Consider the following 18,516-nt stretch of genomic DNA (forward strand, 5'->3'; position numbering starts at 1 on the left):
GGAACAAAACCTCGCATCTCCATTTTTATCATTTTTCAGTTTTTGACATAATTTGTTCCTGTTGCTCTTTACACTGTTTGTAAATTGCATGATGAATGAACCAAAATGACTTGAAAGAGAGTCTGGTTCCATTGACTTACATTAAAAGTAAAGTAGGTTTTTTCCTTCTCCTGTAAAGTTACCATTTTGGAGATAGGAGGTTTTGATACAACAGCAGTGATAAAATATATAATACTTGAAGATGTTCACAATGCACCACACACATCACGGCTTTTAGCTTCTCTGAGGCCTGATGAGGAAAAAAAGGCCCAGCAGTGCCAAACTTCAAATAAAAACTATGAATACAATGATTTATCATTTATTCTTTATTTTACTGCACGGAATTACTAATTCTGCTCTCTGTGTAATGAAACCTGCAGATGGATCAGCGTTTAAACGCTGATCATCTCCACAATATGCTCAGAAAACCATACCGTGATGTAATAAATCAGATAAATATCATCATACTGCCCAGCACTACGTTTTAAGGACCTGCAGGAACTATTAAATTATATTTTTGGCCTCTTTATGATCACTTGACCAAGTGAAAACAAACACAATGAGACTTCTTAATTAGCTTGAACTGAAAAGGCATAAACTTCAGTTTATTAGGATATGCACATAGTCTGAATATTCTGCATTCCAAAAACAGGCCAGTCGCACAGAGGACGCGTGTCAGTTAAAAAATCAGCAGACATATCTAATCTACCATGAGAAAGCTACAATCAGTACATTTTCAGAGCCGGTGTAAACGCAAAGCAATTATTCATCTGCACAGTTTACAACTAATTAGAAAAACAGCTGTGCAGAGGACAGAAAAAAACAAAAATCAATGTACGAAAAATAAAAACGTACTGATTGTAGCTTTAAACCTCAAAGTTCTCCCTTTATCTTTCAGTTTAAAGACACAAAGATCTGACCTGAAACCTTCTGAACCAGAAATACAAGGTTTGATGGTATGAATAAACAATAGCAGTCACTGTATAACCACAAGGAAGCATCTCTGAGCACAAGGAAGAGAAAATAAAAGGAGTGAGAAATGTTAATATAATATCGTGGTATGCGGTTATCAGGTTTCAGCCAAGGACTCACCAATTTTCATTCATTTCATTTCTTCAAATACTGAATACAGTCTTCAGTTCATTTCTTCTTCCTCTCTTTCTCAAACTCAGCGATCTGGTTGAAAATGTCTTGTAAACTAGTAGGTAGGTCCTTTTTGTGGTCTCCCACTGAGGCCCTGCTTCCATCTCCACTGCTCAGTCTGCGCTCGTTCCCTTCACTTCTCCTACGGTCAGTATTATCGGCTCTGTCCCTGCGGTCATATCCGCTGACCTCTGACCTCCCCTGGCCCCTGGCCTGTGTGGATTCGTCCCTCGGGGGCCGGTCAGATTTGCGGGAGTGCTCCGAATAAGCCGAGGAAGAAGAATCCTTCCTGCTTCTGGAGAAGTCGTGAGAACTCTCCTTACGGCTGCTGCGGCTGTCGTCGGATTTGTGGCGATGTTTGTGGCCGTTCACTCCGGGACCATCGTGCTGACCTCTGGCCTTGCTGCTCTGCGGACTGTGGCCAAACGGATCGTCGTCACACCTACCTCTGCTTTCGCCGTGAGACTTCCTCCTGTCTTCAGTTCCAGCTTCCTCAGCGAGGAGCTTGGCTAGGGCTTGTTTCTGGTCCATGAAGGAGGCCGAGGTGTTGGCGGGAAGCGGATACTCCTCCTCTTCTTCAGGCGTTCGGTTATCTCGAGACGAAATTCTCCGTTTGCGTTTCTTACTGCCGTGCGAGGAGCGCCGTCGCTTGTGCTTCCGTTTTTTGGACTTTTTACGGCTGGATGAGGGCGAGGAGCTCTCGCTGGAGGACTCGGAGCTGGAGGACGTTACAGAGGAGGAGTCCGACCTCCTCCTTTTCTTCTTCATTCTGGATCGAAGCAAAGTGCACACACTGAATCTGAACAAGCATCTTATGTTCCTCACAAACACTGTCAGCAATGTTTAACCCTTTAAACTCCAGACTTGTTAGTTATTAATAATAAATTATTTATTATCTACTATGAAACTAATATAAGGTATGTATGGCTACAACTAGTGATTATTTCTATAATCTGTTATCTACCATTAGCTGATTAATCAAACAACTGCACTTTCCTCAAAGTGAAAGAAGTTTCAAAACTTCCACATAATTTAATTATTGAGAACAAAGTCATTCAGAGTGGTTTGGTGTGAAATGGTTGATTGTAGAAACTCGGATTTCTTTACAGTGGTGGTGATAGGAACCAGGGGTCTTGTGTTATGCCCATATTAGGAACTCTGTGTCTAAGCTTGATTGAGCAGAATGAATGGGGTTTACATAAAATCGCCTCTGTCGCCCCCTGTGTTGAATAAAAATGTTCAGAACCCGATACGTTTTGTCTTGTGTACATTTTTCCCCTGAACACCACTGGATCCTCTGAATTACGAGGTCGTTAAAAAGCCTCAATACTCATATTGCTACATGTAAGCTAAAGCTACTGTGCATCAATTTGATGGCGGGCTGTGGTGGTGTTCTGATGAGTTGTGCTACATTAGCGAAATGTTCTACCATAGCACATATTTACAGATATACCCATAAATAAACCTCTAGGTGGGATATTTTGTTAGTCTAAAACTCCTTATCAAAATTACTACCCATGTTAAAACTAAGAAGCTGAATTTAGCCTCTTTTTTGACAGCAGCTTATTTGAATGTTCCCGTTTCACTTTAACAGGTGCTGCAGTTGTGATTAGCTGCAACAAACACAGGCAAACAGGGCCTGCTGGTTCTGTGAAACAGCAAAAGTAAGTTTGTTACTCAGCTGTTAAGCAGAAATAGAGAAACCTGCTCATATGATGCCTTTCAGCTCTCCATGAAGCTTCTTTTTCGCCGGCCACTTGTTCGAATTTTCCTGTTCCACCTTAAATGGCGCAGCAGTTCATAGTGTAACACTGATTGTTTTTTTACATTTAAATATGATGGTAAAATTCATTAACGTTTCATGTAATATCTTTCTGTGAGGGAGCTTTTAGAGGTGGACGTCTGGTTCCTATCAGCACCACTGAACAATTCTGACTCTGTAAGTTTCTCTAGAACAGAGCGTTTCACACCAAACCACTCTGAACCACTCTGTTTATATCTTAACCCTTTAATAATGCAGAAATTATGAAAAAGCGGTGGAATTCCCCTTTAATGCTGCAACATAACTCCCTCTATGCTTCCTGTAGTGGACTGCAGAATGACTGTGTGGAACATATAAACATTACAGAGCACTTTTAAAAGTAAGCTTTTTTCCATAATCAAGATTAATGACTAATCAACCTTGGTGGCTAATTGCTGCTGTTGAAGGTGTTGAGTCATGAGGGTGAGGACAGGAGGCCTGGACTTGTGAGAGGTCCTTAGAGTTTAAGGGATTAAAGACTAAAAATGCACATTGATTTCAAACCTGCACCCCTCAGAGTTTTTAGCTTTCACAGCAATAAATATAAAATATAATAAAATAAAAAAGATGAGTGCTGAGCCTGTCTTCTGTGTGTGTGTGCTCGTGCATCATTACCTTTTCTCTTCTTTTAAGATCTTACGCAACTTTTCTGCGCTCGTCTCCGCAGTCTGTTGCTTTTCCTTCTCCCTAGAAGCCTCCTCAGCTTTCAGTTTAAGAGTTTTCTTTATAAGCGGTCGATTGGCACAGTGAAAATCAAAACCATGTGAGCACAGAGATCAATCGGGCATGCAGGGACCCATCGGGGACAACAAACAAAGATTTTGCAAAGATTTTGCATAGCAATACCATCATAGAATACCATTGATACGAACAAAGAAGCCATTTCAGAAGATCAGTGGCCGTTCCAAGCATCAAGACAGGACATCAAGAATGTAAGGAAGCATTTTGCAATTTAACAATGGATGTAAAAGAAAGACAGTTACCAGTTAGTTCAAGCAGTGGAATACAAACCAGAGGAGTTTCAGTCCAAATGGGGTTTTCCAGAGATGGTGTTTATGCCCACCAGGCGCAATTAGGAAGGATTCAAGGTCCCACAGCAATCAGGGTTCAATGTCCCACATCAAAGAGACACATAAATAACAGAAATATTTCATCAGTATAACAAGATACAAACGCGCAGCCTGTCCACAGCCTGAAAATTAAAAAAGGCAGCAGGATACAAGTTTCTTGCCACAATGCATCAATGCATCTGTCTCTGAAGGTAACAATTTCGCCATGTTCTAATCAATTATACGCTACCGTTCAAAAGTTTGGAATCCGTTGTGCTATTAATGAATATTATTAAATAGTGCCTTATACAGTGAAACGTTACAGACGCCAAAACATAAACCAATATTGTTGCACATACATACATAAAATGATTCTAATATGCTGCTAATATTCTAGACCAGGGGTCGGCAACATGCAGCTCTTTTACTGTCCTGTTACAGTAAAATAAAGCTCTGCTGATCGTTCAACACAGTTTAACAATAAATGGTCTTAAACTCTGGAGTTAATGTAGAACTGCTAATTCACCCTTTAACCTAGAAGAGCAGCACAGACTGCTGGTCACCATAGCAACACAGACAACAAACTCACCTAGCTAGTATCTAACGAAACGGCAAAGAGAAAGATTTAAGATGAACATCGATAATTTGGAGACGAATGGACTTATTAGCATTTATAATCACTCCAGCTGGTTTCCTGATATGTTTAATCTGCAACGAGAAACTGAAACACTAAAAGAAGTGTTGAAGTCAGTTTCTCATTTGCCAGCTTCTTGTTCGAATTTTCCCGTTCCACCTTAAATGGTGCAGCAGTTACCTTCTTTTTAAGGTGGAAAATTCAAACAAGAAGCTGGTGAATGAGAAGCTCATAAAAAGTCAAATGTTGAGACATTTTACAAGAAACTATTGTACAGAAAAAGTTTCCAGCCAGAGATGTGAGAAAAGCATCTATAGCTGAGTTAAAGTTTAAAGCAGGGCAAAGTTAGTCTGCGTTTTCGTTTATATTTTTTAGTCTATACTAGCACATCAGCACATACTAACACATATTGACAGCCAAGACAGTAAAATGGACATAAAACGTTGTGGCTCCCAAGGTGGTTTGATTTTTACTGGCTCTTCTTAACAATTGGGTTGCCAACCGCTGTTCTAGAAGTTTAAAATAATTTGTAGGAAGCTGTGAAAATCAATTTGATGATAAACAGAGTCATGGATAATTTCCACAGTAATAAAAGCTTTATAGCATTGAGAATGAACTTTATATTATATCAGCATACCTTCAATTTCAAAAGTGGCAACCAAATCTTATTTCTTCAAGCAGCTATTCGCAAAAATTTTGTGAAGAGAAATTACTGTACACTCGTATGTAAACGTTAACACATCCTCTACAGAGAACACACTTTTGCGCATTTTAATGCACAATTATGGTTTATTTACTGAATTTAACACATTGGAGAAACGATTCAAATATAAAGCGTGGACTGTGCAAAAGTTACGACATTTTTTTTCATCATTCAGCAAATAAATACCATTTGCTAACCGGTTCATAACTTCTTGTTCCTAAAGTATTTTAAATTGTAAAGAAACTGAGTTTTATGTTACTGAAAACAGTGATTCCAAACTGTTGAACAATACTGTACATCAGTGCACAATAATTAGACAGAACTATAACAAAAACAACAGTAATCACATTTTCAGCTTAAAAAAACATATTTTTTGATGGTTTTGAATATAAAGAATAAAAAAAGCTCAATGTATTATTTTTATTGTATGTATTCCACTACTGTGCAAATACCTCCTTAAATTGGTTAACTGTGAAATTTGAGATTCATGACGCAATTAATTATTTCCTAAAGAACTGAAATCTAATCGTTCCCCTACTGGACGCAGTGCCTGGACATTTTTCAGCTCACCTGGATGCGCATCTGAAGCTTCTGCAGTGCTTCATCTGCCTCCTGAAATGTGTCGTCCAAGGCTATTGCTCTCTTATAAAGCCCTTCTGCTGTGACCAGCTTCTCCTCCTCCTCCAGCCTGATGAGGCAAAACACAACAGACATCACCGCCTGCAGTTAAACTATAGTTTATTAATCAACTAATCTAATTATTCTACCTTATGATAACTGTGTGGATCATATGAACATTATGGAGCTTTTTAAATGAAACAGTAGAAGCCATATCGCCCCCTACGCTTCCTGTAGTGTATTACAGTCTGTCAGAATGACTATGTGGATCATATGAACATTATAGAGCTTTTTAAATGAAACAGTAGAAGCCATATCGCCCCCTACGCTTCCTGTAGTGTATTACAGTCTGTCAGAGTGACTGTGTGGATCATATGAACATTACAGAGCTTTTTAAATGAAACAGTAGAAGCCATATCGCCCCCTACTCTTCCTGTAGTGTATTACAGTCTGTCAGAGTGACTGTGTGGATCAGATGAACATTATAGAGGCTTTATAAACGAAATAGTAGAAGCCATATCGCCCCTACACTTGTAGTGCATCATAAAAAGCATTATAGAGCGCTTTGTCAAAGTAAACAACACATTAACACACTGACAAAAAAAATCTAATCAATATCTTTGACCTTGTCAACTAAACATTTACTCATTCATCACATCAGACATGATGTAGATGGATTTTATTCCGGCAGAATGAGCCATCTGCATTGTTAAGATGATTGTTCTTAGTCCTTTTGTGTGTGATAAATGCAGGAAATATTACTGTTCTTGGATGACTTACTGGCCACCTCGTTCCACAAGGGTTTGGCAGAGATACTTCTTTGCATTCCTGTGTGTTGGGCAGCTCTCCAAGGCAAGCTCAAAGTCATCTATAGCCTTCATCAAGCTGCCTTTAGTTGCATACCTGCAGCAAAATCATTCTTTAGGCCAAAGCATTCATAAAGCCAGGTTAACTCCAAGCAATTAATTTCTCAGGTGGTCGAAACTCACAGAGCTCCGCGTGCGACGAGTGCTTCGACATTGTTGGTGTCGATCTCTAAGGCTTTGTTATATTCATTCATCGCTTCTACGTGCCGTCCAGATTTGAAGTGATCCACGCCAGCTTTCACACTGAAAGAGACAAACACAAGACGTTTGTTTTGATGTCATACGATCACAAATATTCTCAGGTCATTTTAGAGTGTTTGACAATTTTTTCTGCACAAACCATTTCAGAGCCCAGGATGCAGACTGCTTTTTCCGGATGGCAGTCGCAAAATCATCCTCCATAAAAAGTTTACTGTGTAAGAACAATAATTAGATTTAAAATTATTCAAGTATTAAAATGAAAGTAACTCTCTAACTTCAACAACTCAATTTGATTAGAATTATTATTGATTATGATTATAATTATTTAGGACACAGTTCAATGTGTCATGACATCTCAAATTTCACCACAATTCAATATGACTGATAATGAGCCATTTTTTAAAATGCTTCCAGTCAAAACAGCCATCAAGTACATGTTATCCATTTTTCAGGAGATATTTCTGAGGAGATATGCGATAATTCACTTAGTCAAAGAAAAATAAGAGAAAAAAACAAAACTGGAGTTAAAGCTACAGAGAAATGGGACTCCAAAACAACCACACGCACCTGGTAGACACCCAAACTGAGAAATGGAAACAGACAAATCAAACAAAGAAGCTGAACAACGGACTGACCACCCCAGAGTCCAGACCACAACATCACCAAATGTGTTTGATTACTTCAGAAAATGATCAACCAGCTTCTAAGACTGAACTTTGGAGGTGTGTCTGCAGTAGCGGTGCAACAATTATTCAATTTATTCGACTAAAAGTGTTGAATAGTGTGTAAAAATAGCGCATATACCATTAGAAGTGCACTCATTAGTGTAGTATGTGAAGTGCAGAAGTGTGTGGTTTGGGATGCGAGCTAGTCAGATAATATTAAAGCTAAATGCCGTCCTACTTCATGTTCTGAGCTGAACCGTAACATTTCGAAATGCAGGTTCTCTGGTATCGTTAATGGAGTTGGAACAGAGAAGCAAGTAACTATTATTCACAGCGACCCTGTTCACTTTCCAGATAATGTTTACACTTTTAAACACTGCATCGTCCTGTGATTGTAGAATTTAGTTTCAGCAGAGTGTAAACAAACAGCACTGTTTAAATTCAGATTGATTTTTTTTTTACTTGATTAAAGGAAAACTGACTTAGTTGTGTTATATTTTATCGCTGCTATTTTGCACATCCTTGGTTATAAATTTTGACAGGAAAAATAGGTTGGAGTTTTATTTATTTATCTTCTGTATTAGCAGGAAAGTTGACACTGTACGTCATCAGAATAGATGCAAATTAACATAAATGCAGTAAAAAGTAAAAAAAATATTTTTGATAACAAGTAGCTGTTATCAAAGCTGATAAAGTATGGTTCTATATTTCTCCTGGACGCCTCGAGCCATCGAACAAATTTACTAAACCTTATCAAAAGCACTCTGGATTTAACCTAATGAAGTATTGATTAGACACCAGGTATTGGGTGATAACTACAAGAAGAGGTTTGGAAAAAGCTAAACAAACACACTGACATACATAAAGTCACTGACTGTATTATCATCAATTAGATTTATTCTAATGTTTGTGGTTTAGTGAGCAAATGAACGTTTACTGACCAGACAAAGATTTAAAAATATAATTTTCTCATGTGCCTAAAATGTTTGGAGGTGGTTGCTAAGCAGTTGCTATGGCGTCCTATGTGGTTGCTAAGCAGTTGCTAGGCGGCTGCTAAGGAGTTGAAAGCAGTCGCTAGGCGGTTGCTATGGTGTTCTAGGTGGTTGCTAAGCAGTTGCTATGGTGTTCTAGGTGGTTACTAAGCAGTTGCTAGGCAGTTGCTATGGTGTTCTAGGTGGTTGCTGAGCAGTTGCTATGGTGTCCTAGGTGGTTGCTGAGCAGTTGCTAGGCAGTTGCTATAGTCTTCTGGGTGGTAGCTGAGCAGTTGCTAGGTGCCTAAAACCTTTGGAGAGTACTGCATGCTTTCCTCATGCTGAAAAATGAATAAGTTTTTAATAAATGCAATTTAATAAATAAATTTAATAAATTAAATAAATGAAAGGTGGTCTCTGACTTTTGCCCAGTGCCGTATTTTACTGAATATTATTATAATCAAGTCAACATCTCTACTGACAGCAAACACGTTAGGGACTGTACCTCTGTAATCCTCTCATTAACGAAGGAGACCGTGTGTCATTAATTCCCAGCTTTCCGAGCAGAACGTCCACGTTGGCTGGGTTGGAGAAGCCCGGTGAGCTGTCCAGTAGCCTCTCATACGCATCACTGCTGCCACTGCCCACTTTTTCTCCACGACTGAATCAGGGAAAACAATAAAAAACACTCACAGAATAAAGTTTCATTTACAGAAATATGTTTTTTGTGTGATCAGAGTTTACAACACTCAGCGAGGTTCACTTTGATATAACTTAAGTAGGTAATTGAGGTTACAACTGTACAAAACTGCTGTAGTGTAATTATACATGACTCATTGTGCCGAACAGCCAATCGCCTCTTACTTTCCATCAGCACTTCATTTGATTCAGGTTATTTAAATAAGCAACTGATTTTTTATTTCAGATTTAAAATCGCCAGTTTGGCCCATTAAAGAACCAACATTGTTATTTATATTGTGACTTTTGCTAACAAAGTTATGCAGATGTTAGGCGGTTGCTACGGTGTCCTAGGAGGTTGCTAAGCAGTTGTTACGCAGTTGCTATGGTGTCCTAGGTGGTTGCAAAGCAGTTGCTAGATGGTTGCTATGGTGTTCTAGGTGGTTGCTAAGCAGTTGCTAGATGGTTGCTATGGTGTTCTAGGTGGTTGCTAAGCAACTGCTATGGTGTCTCAGGTGGCTGCTAAGCAGTTGCTATGGCACTCCAGGTGGTTGCTAAGCAGTTGCTAGGCCATTGCTAAGCAGTTGCTAAGCAGTTGCTTTGGTGTTGTAGGTGGTTGCTGAGTAGTTGCTAGGTTGTTGCTATGGTGTTCTAGGTGGTTGCTAAGCAGTTGCTATGGTGTTCTAGATGGTTGCTAAGCAGTTGCTAGATGGTTGCTATGGTGTTCTAGGTGGTTGCTAAGCAGTTGCTATGGTGTTCTAGGTGGTGGCTAAGCAATTGCTAGGCGGTTGCTATTGTATCCTAGGTGGTTGCTAAGCAGTTGCTGGGCAGTTGCTATGGTGTTCTAGGTGGTTGCTAAGCTGTTCTCTGCTAGTGTGTTTCATGTGTTCATTTGCCCACACAGTGTGAGCTGCAGGTATTATAAACAAAAAATAATCCATTATTTAATTAATTAAATTGCCAATGTGTCAGAAAAGAAATCAGAAACATCCATAAAAAATCTGTGAACTTCTAATTTTTAGAAAGGAAAACAGAGTAAAACATGTCAGAGATGGGTTTTATAAAAATGACCTCTTTTTAAATATGAATGATGTATCTTACATGTAGTGAAGCGGTAGATCCTCTTTGCTTATTACACCCAGTTTGATGCGGTCCAGGTTTGGAGCCAGTGAGGAGGAATACAGCGAGATGGTCAGCTTCTCGTGATAACGGTCTATGTCCTTCACACCGGCTACGCCAAAGGAAATATGTGAGAGATTAGCAGGGTGACCTCAAAAACCTCCAGATTTTTAGTAGTTTGTTTACAAATACACAGGGGTTTGAAACATGCTGAAAAGTGTCTTAAGGACACAGAACTTCTAAATCCAGGGTTGATGCAAAATTTTTAATATCAAATTCAACATTTATAAATATTGACAACATAGCAAAAATAATACCATTTCTGGTTAAATATAGAATTTGCAATACCTCTAATCAAATCCCCAATCTGGTAATAAGACAAAGGATCATCGTGGTTTCCAGTTGATGGTACATCTCGTATGGGACACAGACCCTGAGGGGGTGGGGGTGGGGGGTGAAAACCATAATTAGGGTTGTCACTATCAGTTACATTAGTCCAAAAAGTAATGTACCAACTGATGATCGAGAAACCAAAGTTAAAAAAGAAAAGCATGCATAGATTTTAAATGACTTCAAAATACTTTTTACTGAAAAGATAAACAAGGATATAATGAATGAATAAATTAATAATTCATTTAATGAATAAATAAATATGTCACTAGTGTCACTTACATTCGGTATTACTTTCACTTACATTCACTTATGTGAACAAATCAATGCTCATTTAATTTAATCAGGGATTTTTTAAATCAAGTAATCAAGCTTGAGCAAGTAATCTTGACAGCCCTACTTCCAATCCTAAATGCCACCCCAAAAATTCCATACCGTGATCTCCAGGTCCTCAATGTCCCTCTCAAAGTCTCCAGCAGTGCAGAGAAGATTCACAAAGAAGCCAAAGTCTCGGATCGACGTTATCCTCCCTATAACTAAATCCCCTCGTTCCACGTCTCTGTAGAAAAGTTCTCTCCTCTCTTCATAAGAAACTTCCATGAACTGCTCCAGTGGCGGCATGATGGCGTACGGTTCTGCAACACAACATCAATTATTACACTGCATATATAACAGGATTGTAAGTGAGTGGAAGTAGAAGATGGGTGTTTCCAATAAAGTTCGCAAGCTCAAGGTAGGTATTTCTAATAAAGTGGCCAGTGAGTGCAAGCAAAATGTAGGTGTTTCCAATAAAGAGGCCAGCGAGTGGAAGCTCAAGGTTGGTGTTTATAATAAAGTGGCCAGTGAGTGGAACCACAAGGCAGGTGTTTCTAATAAAGTGGCCCGTGAGTGGAAGCACAAGGTAGGTGTTTCTAATAAAGTGGCGGTGAGTGGAAGCACAAGGTAGGTGTTTCTTATAAAGTGGCCAGTGAGTGGAACCACAAGGCAGGTGTTTCTAATAAAGTGGCCAGTGAGTGGAAGCACAAGGTAGGTGTTTCTGATAAAGTGGCCAGTGAGTGGAACCACAAGGCAGGTGTTTCTAATAAAGTGGCCAGTGAGTGGAAGCACAAGGCAGGTGTTTCTAATAAAGTGGCCAGTGAGTGGACACACAAGGTTGGTGTTTCTAATAAAGTGGCCAGTGAGTGGAAGCACAAGGCAGGTGTTTCTAATAAAGTGGCCAGTGAGTGGAAGCACAAGGTAGGTGTTTCTAATAAAGTGGCCAGTGAGTGGAAGCACAAGCTGTTTAAGAAGTTCTTAAACAGCTTTGGTCAAGTATGTGAACTATGTGTAAGGAACCTCTTAAGTCTTCTTGCCACTCCTCCTCCACCGGTGTAGTGGACTTCCATGAAGGAGCAAACAGAAGATCAGCCTTTCTGGCAATGAACTGCTCCACAACTGGACTGTCATCATCCTTATCCCTGCATTAAGATACATAACATAGATTAAAAGCAATCAGTAGAAATCTAGATTCACCAGAAGAGGCCCAAAACTCTTTCAAGACAGAACATCATCATATAGATGCATCTACAGAAACTGGATAAAAAGGGTACATGTAAAACGTAAACATGGTGATTACAGAGAAAAATCTGAGATGTCATGCAATAACATTGTCACTACCTATGTGAAAAGGAATATTTTTTATTATTTAAGTGGAATATTTTGATAGATGAGCATACCCTGCTACATTAAATGCCAACTAGCTACAGCTTGCTTTCTCAATATAAAGATATGACTGTGGGTCACATGATTCCTTGGACAAGGACCATTTAGCCATTTAGGAACGAGGAGCAGGGTGTTAGCTGTTGTCTCTATTTTCAAAGAGCAAATAAAAAATAAAAAATTTCCATAAGTTGTTTGTTAGGATGCATTTTCAACACAAAATGAGATCTATTATGACTATTGTACTACTAATGATGCTACTATATTCTAGTGACCTGTCTGAATAGGTGGTCAGGAGTGTGCAGCACCCTCTCGATCTGAGACATACAGTCATATGCCAAAGTTTGGGCAGCCCGGTCAAATTTCTAAGTGAAAATAAGTGAACACATTCTCTAGAGAGAACACCAGTCTGCATTTTATAATGCACATTTACTGTTTATTTGTTAAATTTAACATGTAGGAAAAAAAATGTGGTCTGTACAAAAGTTATGGCACATTTTACATTTTATTAGTAAATAAATAGACACTGCGTACTAAAATTTGCTGAAAAAAATATTATATTTACGTGTTCCCTGTAGAGAATGGTAAATTATTTCCACTTTAATGCCTTTAATGCTCTGCCTGCCATCTCAGTGGAGTGCCCGATGCATTCTGAACGTTATCTAATACTGTTGTCCAGTTTAGGTTTGTCAGAAGCTGCTAATTTACAGAATTGTAATTTATTTTTTGAAGATCTTGATAAATTTGAGAGTGTGCGTTCACACACACACACTAGATCAAGTACTGACAAATAAACAGTAATAAAATTATTGTTTACTTTTTGTCTACATGTTGTATGTTAGGAACTGTTAAGCGGTTGGATAGAAAGTGCTACTATGCAAACGAGGTAGGATTAATTAACAAAGAAAAGTCACATAGAAACAGCAGCATTGGTTTAAGCAGTGATGTCAGCCTCTTTGCAAGAAGACCAGGACATTTTTAATATCACTACCACTTCTTGGAGAAGAGAACTTTCACCCTTGTTTTCCATTATATTAAAAAGATTCATGTTCCATAAGAACCACTGAAAACCGAACTCCTACCTTTGGTTCACCGATTTGGCGAGATCCACTACAACGTGTTTAAAGTCAGGATTTTCGCTTTGCTCACATTTTAAAAGAGAAAACAGACTTGGTCCATGATACAACACGGACTGCCTGAGTAAATCTCTATCCATGGTCAGTAACTGGCTCCCCTCGCTCTGCTATGGACATACCACCCTGAGAAAAAAAAGAAAACACTCACATTATACAACAACGCAACCTTTAAATATTAACCATGAAAAGTGTCTCTCCAGCATTTTTACAGATTATTAAATGTTGCTGCGATAAAAACATGAATAAGCAACAAAGATGAATTACGATCTAGAGTTCTAATAAATCTGACGTCTGCATATAACGCACAACCATGATTTTGATTCACATAGTGTTGACTGAAAGACCACAAATTAGACATCAGAAGGTATTTAACATATTTCAAGATGTTTTAGTTTTGTTTTGTTTTTTTGGGGGGGGGTGGGGGGGGCAAAAACCATTAAATTATAAATAATATGCTGCAATTATTTATTTACAATAACTTCTTGAGACATTATATGCATGACTTTTCAAATATGAGGCATTCTGGATTTTAATTTTATTTAACTAACTTTAAAATGACTGTTTTACAAACATCTTCAGCTCTGTTCATCATTCTGGACACACTGGAAAAGGTGTTCTACTTTTAAAGCTTACTACTCATCAAAAAAATTAAAAATTATACATTTCTCTCTACGATGTTAATTTATTGAAAACGGTGATTGAAATCTGTAGATAGATAGACAAATGTGTAAATTTATAAATAAATAAATAAATAATAAATAAATTACATATAATATGCTGCAATTATTTATTTACAGTAACTTCCTGAGACATTACATGCATGACTTTTCAAATGTGAGGCATTCTGGGTTTTAATTTTATTTAAGTGACTTTAAAATGACTATTTTAAAGCTTACTAATTAAGAATTTTAAAAATTATACATTTTTCTGCAGGATGTTTCTTTAATTTATTGAAAACAGTGATTGAAATCAGTAGATAGATATGTAAGTTAGACAAGTAAATATATTAAAGTTATAAGCCATATCAACAGTCAGACTATAAATAAAAGACTTACCAAATCCAGCTCATAGTAAGCTGTACAATAGCATGAGGTTGGCTTCCTATTCGAATTTTTCCGTTCCACCTTAAACGCTGCAGCAGTTACGTTACGCTACGCTACATTATGAGGCGCCAGTACGTAACTGCTGTGCCATTTAAGGTGGAACGGAAAAATTAGGACAAGAGGCGAATAGGAAACTGACCAGCTTCGTCAGCTGTGGCGCCCTTAGCTAAACTGGCATAAAGAGATTAATAACTCTGGGTAATGAGCTCTAATATGTGCTCGGTTATGCTTTTTAATAACCCAATGTTTTCTGACCATTATAAACGCGTAACAGACACTAATATTACCCGACAGGCTGAGCTAAAATTGAAGCAAACTCGATGTGTTTTTCTCCTGACTAGCACTGCAGCACAAACACACATGAGCTAACCGTTCAAACACAACATCTAAACTCCGAATAAATCACAGGAAAATCTCAGGAAAATACAAACCGTCACATGTTTCATTTGTAGTTTTTTTTCAGCATCGCAACCTGAAATTTACTGCCTTTATCGCGAAATAGCCGCTGGATACGTGTTCACATGTCAGACGTGAAGCTAAGTTGCTAAGTTCTTCTGCTGTCTTTTCAGAATAAAAGTCCCAAGCGAGGCTTCTGGGGAGCGCTATTTTAGTCTACATGCCTGTGTCTCCACACAGATAAACATCTTACACTGAATTATAAGGTGCTGGGGAACTTGTTGGGGGGAATTCTATGGAAGCCCGTTTCCGCCACTGGAGAAAATATATAGCGATTTAGTAAGTCATAATAATGAGAAAGTTTTGACTTAGTATCTCGTAATTAAAACATAGCATCTCATAATTATGACTTTCCTTCTCATAATTATCACTTAGCATCTCATAATTATGACTTACCTTCTAATAATTATGACTTAGCATTTCATAATTGTAACTTAGTATTTCAGAATTGACTTACTTTCTCATAATTATGACTTAGTATCTCAAAATGGACTTACTTTCTCATAATTATAACTTAGTATCTCATAACTGACTTTCTCATAATTATGACTTAGCATATCACAATGGGCCCTTTTCACAAAGAGTCACAATTACTTCCGGTTTAAGCATTAGCAGGGTAAAACTAATGCTCCATACAACTACTGCAGAAGTGATTACAAAACTCGTGACTTAGTATTTCATAATTATGACTTAGCATCTCATGATTATGACTTACTTTCTCAGAAAATTTTCTATCATTATGAGATGGTAGGTAATTATTATGACTTTTTAAGTCATACTTATGAGATACGAAGTTATAATTATGGAAAATGCTCATGCTCATATATATATATATATTTATATATATATATATGTATATATATATAAAAATACACCAGAGCAAAAATAGCTCTTGTAAAAATTAAAAATGAACTGTGATGATTTTGGAACATAAAACAGCACAAAATGTAATTAGTTGACAAGAAAAAAAATAGAATATAGGCTCTTTAAGACTGATATATGTAAATGAGCTCTGTTCTGATTGGCTGACTTGTATTGTGCCTGATTCCAAAAGTAGTCTGAGCTGAAACGTGCATAAATGGGCGGGGCTAAACTGCTTTAGGCTGAGATACATGTGAATGTTTTGGTTTTTGTGATGTCACAAAAACAAAAATTCAAAAGAGGCTGTTTTTGCAGTTTAGTATCCATATATGGACTTTATGAACCTGGTAGTGAACAGTATGTTTAGAAACTTCAACAAAATTTTAAATTTTATTTCAAAATAGTGAGGAAAAGTCTGTTTTCCATGATATGAGTCCTTTAAAAGTGCAATTTCAATAACAAACAATTCGTCCTTCAGCTCTAGCAGAATGACAATCGGCCGCTGAACTTCCGCGCCTTTGATAAACATTTACTGGAATTAAAGATTGAGAATTCTTTTGTAAAAACATGAGGGCATCGTTATCACTGTCATACTTACCATATTTTTCAATTTTTTTTCCACAGAAAGAACCAGCATAAAAGAAAAGGAAAGTAAAAAGCTCTGCAAGTCTTCCATAGTTATAGAACTGCATTAAAACAAACAAAGAAGCAAAGAAATAAAAGATTACACTCAATTCAATATTTAAAATTCTTTGCTATAACAAATTCTCACTTTGACTGTCATTAATTTAGCTCTGATAAGAGCCGCAATCCATGAAAAAGATGATGCAGAACTGCATTGACCACAACTTAAAACCATTTTCAAGTGTGCAAACATTGGAGGCATAACTAAATAAATAAATAAATAAATAAATCACTGCTGTCGGAAGAAAACCTATCATCTCCAAAATGGTAGCTTTACAGGAGAAGGAAAAAACCTGCTTTACTTTTAATGTAAGTCAATGGAACCAGACCTTTTTTACAAGTCATTTTGGGCCGTTTATTTTAGTCCATTCGTCATGAAAAATTTACATACAATGTAAAGGAAAACAAGTATTTTCAAATTATGTCAAAAACTCAAAAATGGAGATTTGAGGTTTTCTTCCGACAACAGTGAAATGCTTGTGCAATGCTTGAATGTAAACAGTACGTTTCTTTCAGTTCATTTACTTCCTTGCAGAGTTCATGAACTGTTTGGTATGAATTCCGTTTAATCAGAGGAAATCTGATGCTGCCTGATGAAGAAATACACGCCACAGAACAGAGATCAATGTCGAAGATTTCTTGTAAACGCAGGTAGATAATAATCTCATCAACATTTTGCTGCTGCTCGCAAGCTACTGGTTATGGGACAAGAAATTTTATTTCTTCATCAGAAATCACAAAACAACAGAACCAACAGAATTTGGTTAAAGGGGAACTCCATCATTTTTTCAAAATTTCTGCGTTAAATGGTTAAGCTGTAATCAGAGTGGTTCAGAGTGGTTTGGTGTGAAACGCTCTGTTCTAGAGAAACTTACTAAGTCAGAACTGTTCACAGTGGTGGTGATAGGAACCAGACGTCCACCTCTAAAAGCTCCCGCACAGGAAGTTACTACATGAAATAGTTATGAATAGTGTTTCATGTTTGAGACATTGTTTTATGAGAGTTTTGAGATTAGATTAGAATTAGAATTCAGCCTAAGCTGTATATTTTTTATCCATTTATGATGGAGGGATACATGCAGGGCATTTTCCACTACATTCTATATAATCTCAGAAGACTCGTGTAGGTTCACTGGTGGTTTTGGATAATAAATAAAATGGCTATATTTGTGTCGTAGGCTGCAGAGTGGAGGTGAAATGTAATGATAAATCAGTAAACGAATTAATTACTTAATTAAGATAATTCACAGGCCTAATGCACAGGTCCTCATTTGACTTCTTTAAATAAGTAAACACACTTAACAGTGGAATAAACAGCAGTTAGCTCACAGTTAATGAATAATTAAGGTATGAAATAATGGACAGTTAACACAGTACTCAGTTACTAATTGCTAAGTACTTAAAAACTAATGCATAATGAATACTGAAATAATACATTGATAATGGGCTCTTACTGACTTATTAACGTGTCGTCCTACTGAAAAAATCATCTAATGCATTTTTCTATGATTGTCTTTTTTTGCATTTTTCTACATTACATCAGAACGCAATATGATTAATGTAATACACAATACACTACATTACAGAGTAAAGCAGTGAATATAATACAAAATACATTACACTACAACACAGTACGGTTAATGTAACGCATAATAAATGAAATTGAAACACAACACACCTAATGTAATACACAATACATTA

General features: G+C 37.4%; 1 protein-coding gene across 4 annotated transcripts; it reads right to left on the minus strand.

Moving 5' to 3' along the window:
• Positions 1–612: 612 nt before the first annotated feature.
• On the minus strand, positions 613–15,370 carry ttc14 (tetratricopeptide repeat domain 14). 4 transcript variants are annotated; one of them, XM_036586270.1, is made up of 13 exons: positions 15,246–15,370; positions 13,658–13,834; positions 12,213–12,334; positions 11,313–11,512; positions 10,836–10,920; positions 10,470–10,599; positions 9,196–9,351; positions 7,194–7,265; positions 6,977–7,096; positions 6,768–6,890; positions 5,940–6,057; positions 3,599–3,705; positions 613–1,951 (listed from the first exon to the last, which is right to left on the minus strand). In XM_036586270.1, exons 2-13 carry the CDS (start codon positions 13,789–13,791, stop codon positions 1,180–1,182), a joined length of 2,139 nt encoding a protein of 712 aa, XP_036442163.1. In that variant the 5' UTR covers positions 13,792–13,834; positions 15,246–15,370; the 3' UTR covers positions 613–1,179. The 4 variants fall into 4 exon arrangements, with proteins under 4 accessions (XP_036442163.1, XP_036442164.1, XP_036442166.1 ...); XM_036586271.1 differs by lacking the exon at positions 15,246–15,370 and having other exon boundaries at positions 13,725–13,835; XM_036586273.1 differs by lacking the exon at positions 613–1,951 and having other exon boundaries at positions 3,120–4,104.
• Positions 15,371–18,516: the final 3,146 nt, after the last annotated feature.

Source organism: Colossoma macropomum, unplaced genomic scaffold, assembly GCF_904425465.1.
Source record: "Colossoma macropomum unplaced genomic scaffold, Colossoma_macropomum, whole genome shotgun sequence".
Lineage (NCBI taxonomy): Eukaryota > Metazoa > Chordata > Actinopteri > Characiformes > Serrasalmidae > Colossoma > Colossoma macropomum.

Excerpts from the sequence above, each read along its gene's own strand:
- ttc14 (XM_036586270.1), bottom strand. The coding sequence starts at position 13,791 with ATGGATAGAGATTTACTCAGGCAGTCCGTGTTGTATCATGGACCAAGT. Across the intron at positions 6,891-6,976 it reads CTCGTCGCACGCGGAGCTCT|GTATGCAACTAAAGGCAGCT; the intron begins GTGAGTTTCGAC and ends ATTTTGCTGCAG. Across the intron at positions 6,058-6,767 it reads CTTGTGGAACGAGGTGGCCA|GCTGGAGGAGGAGGAGAAGC; the intron begins GTAAGTCATCCA and ends TTGCCTCATCAG.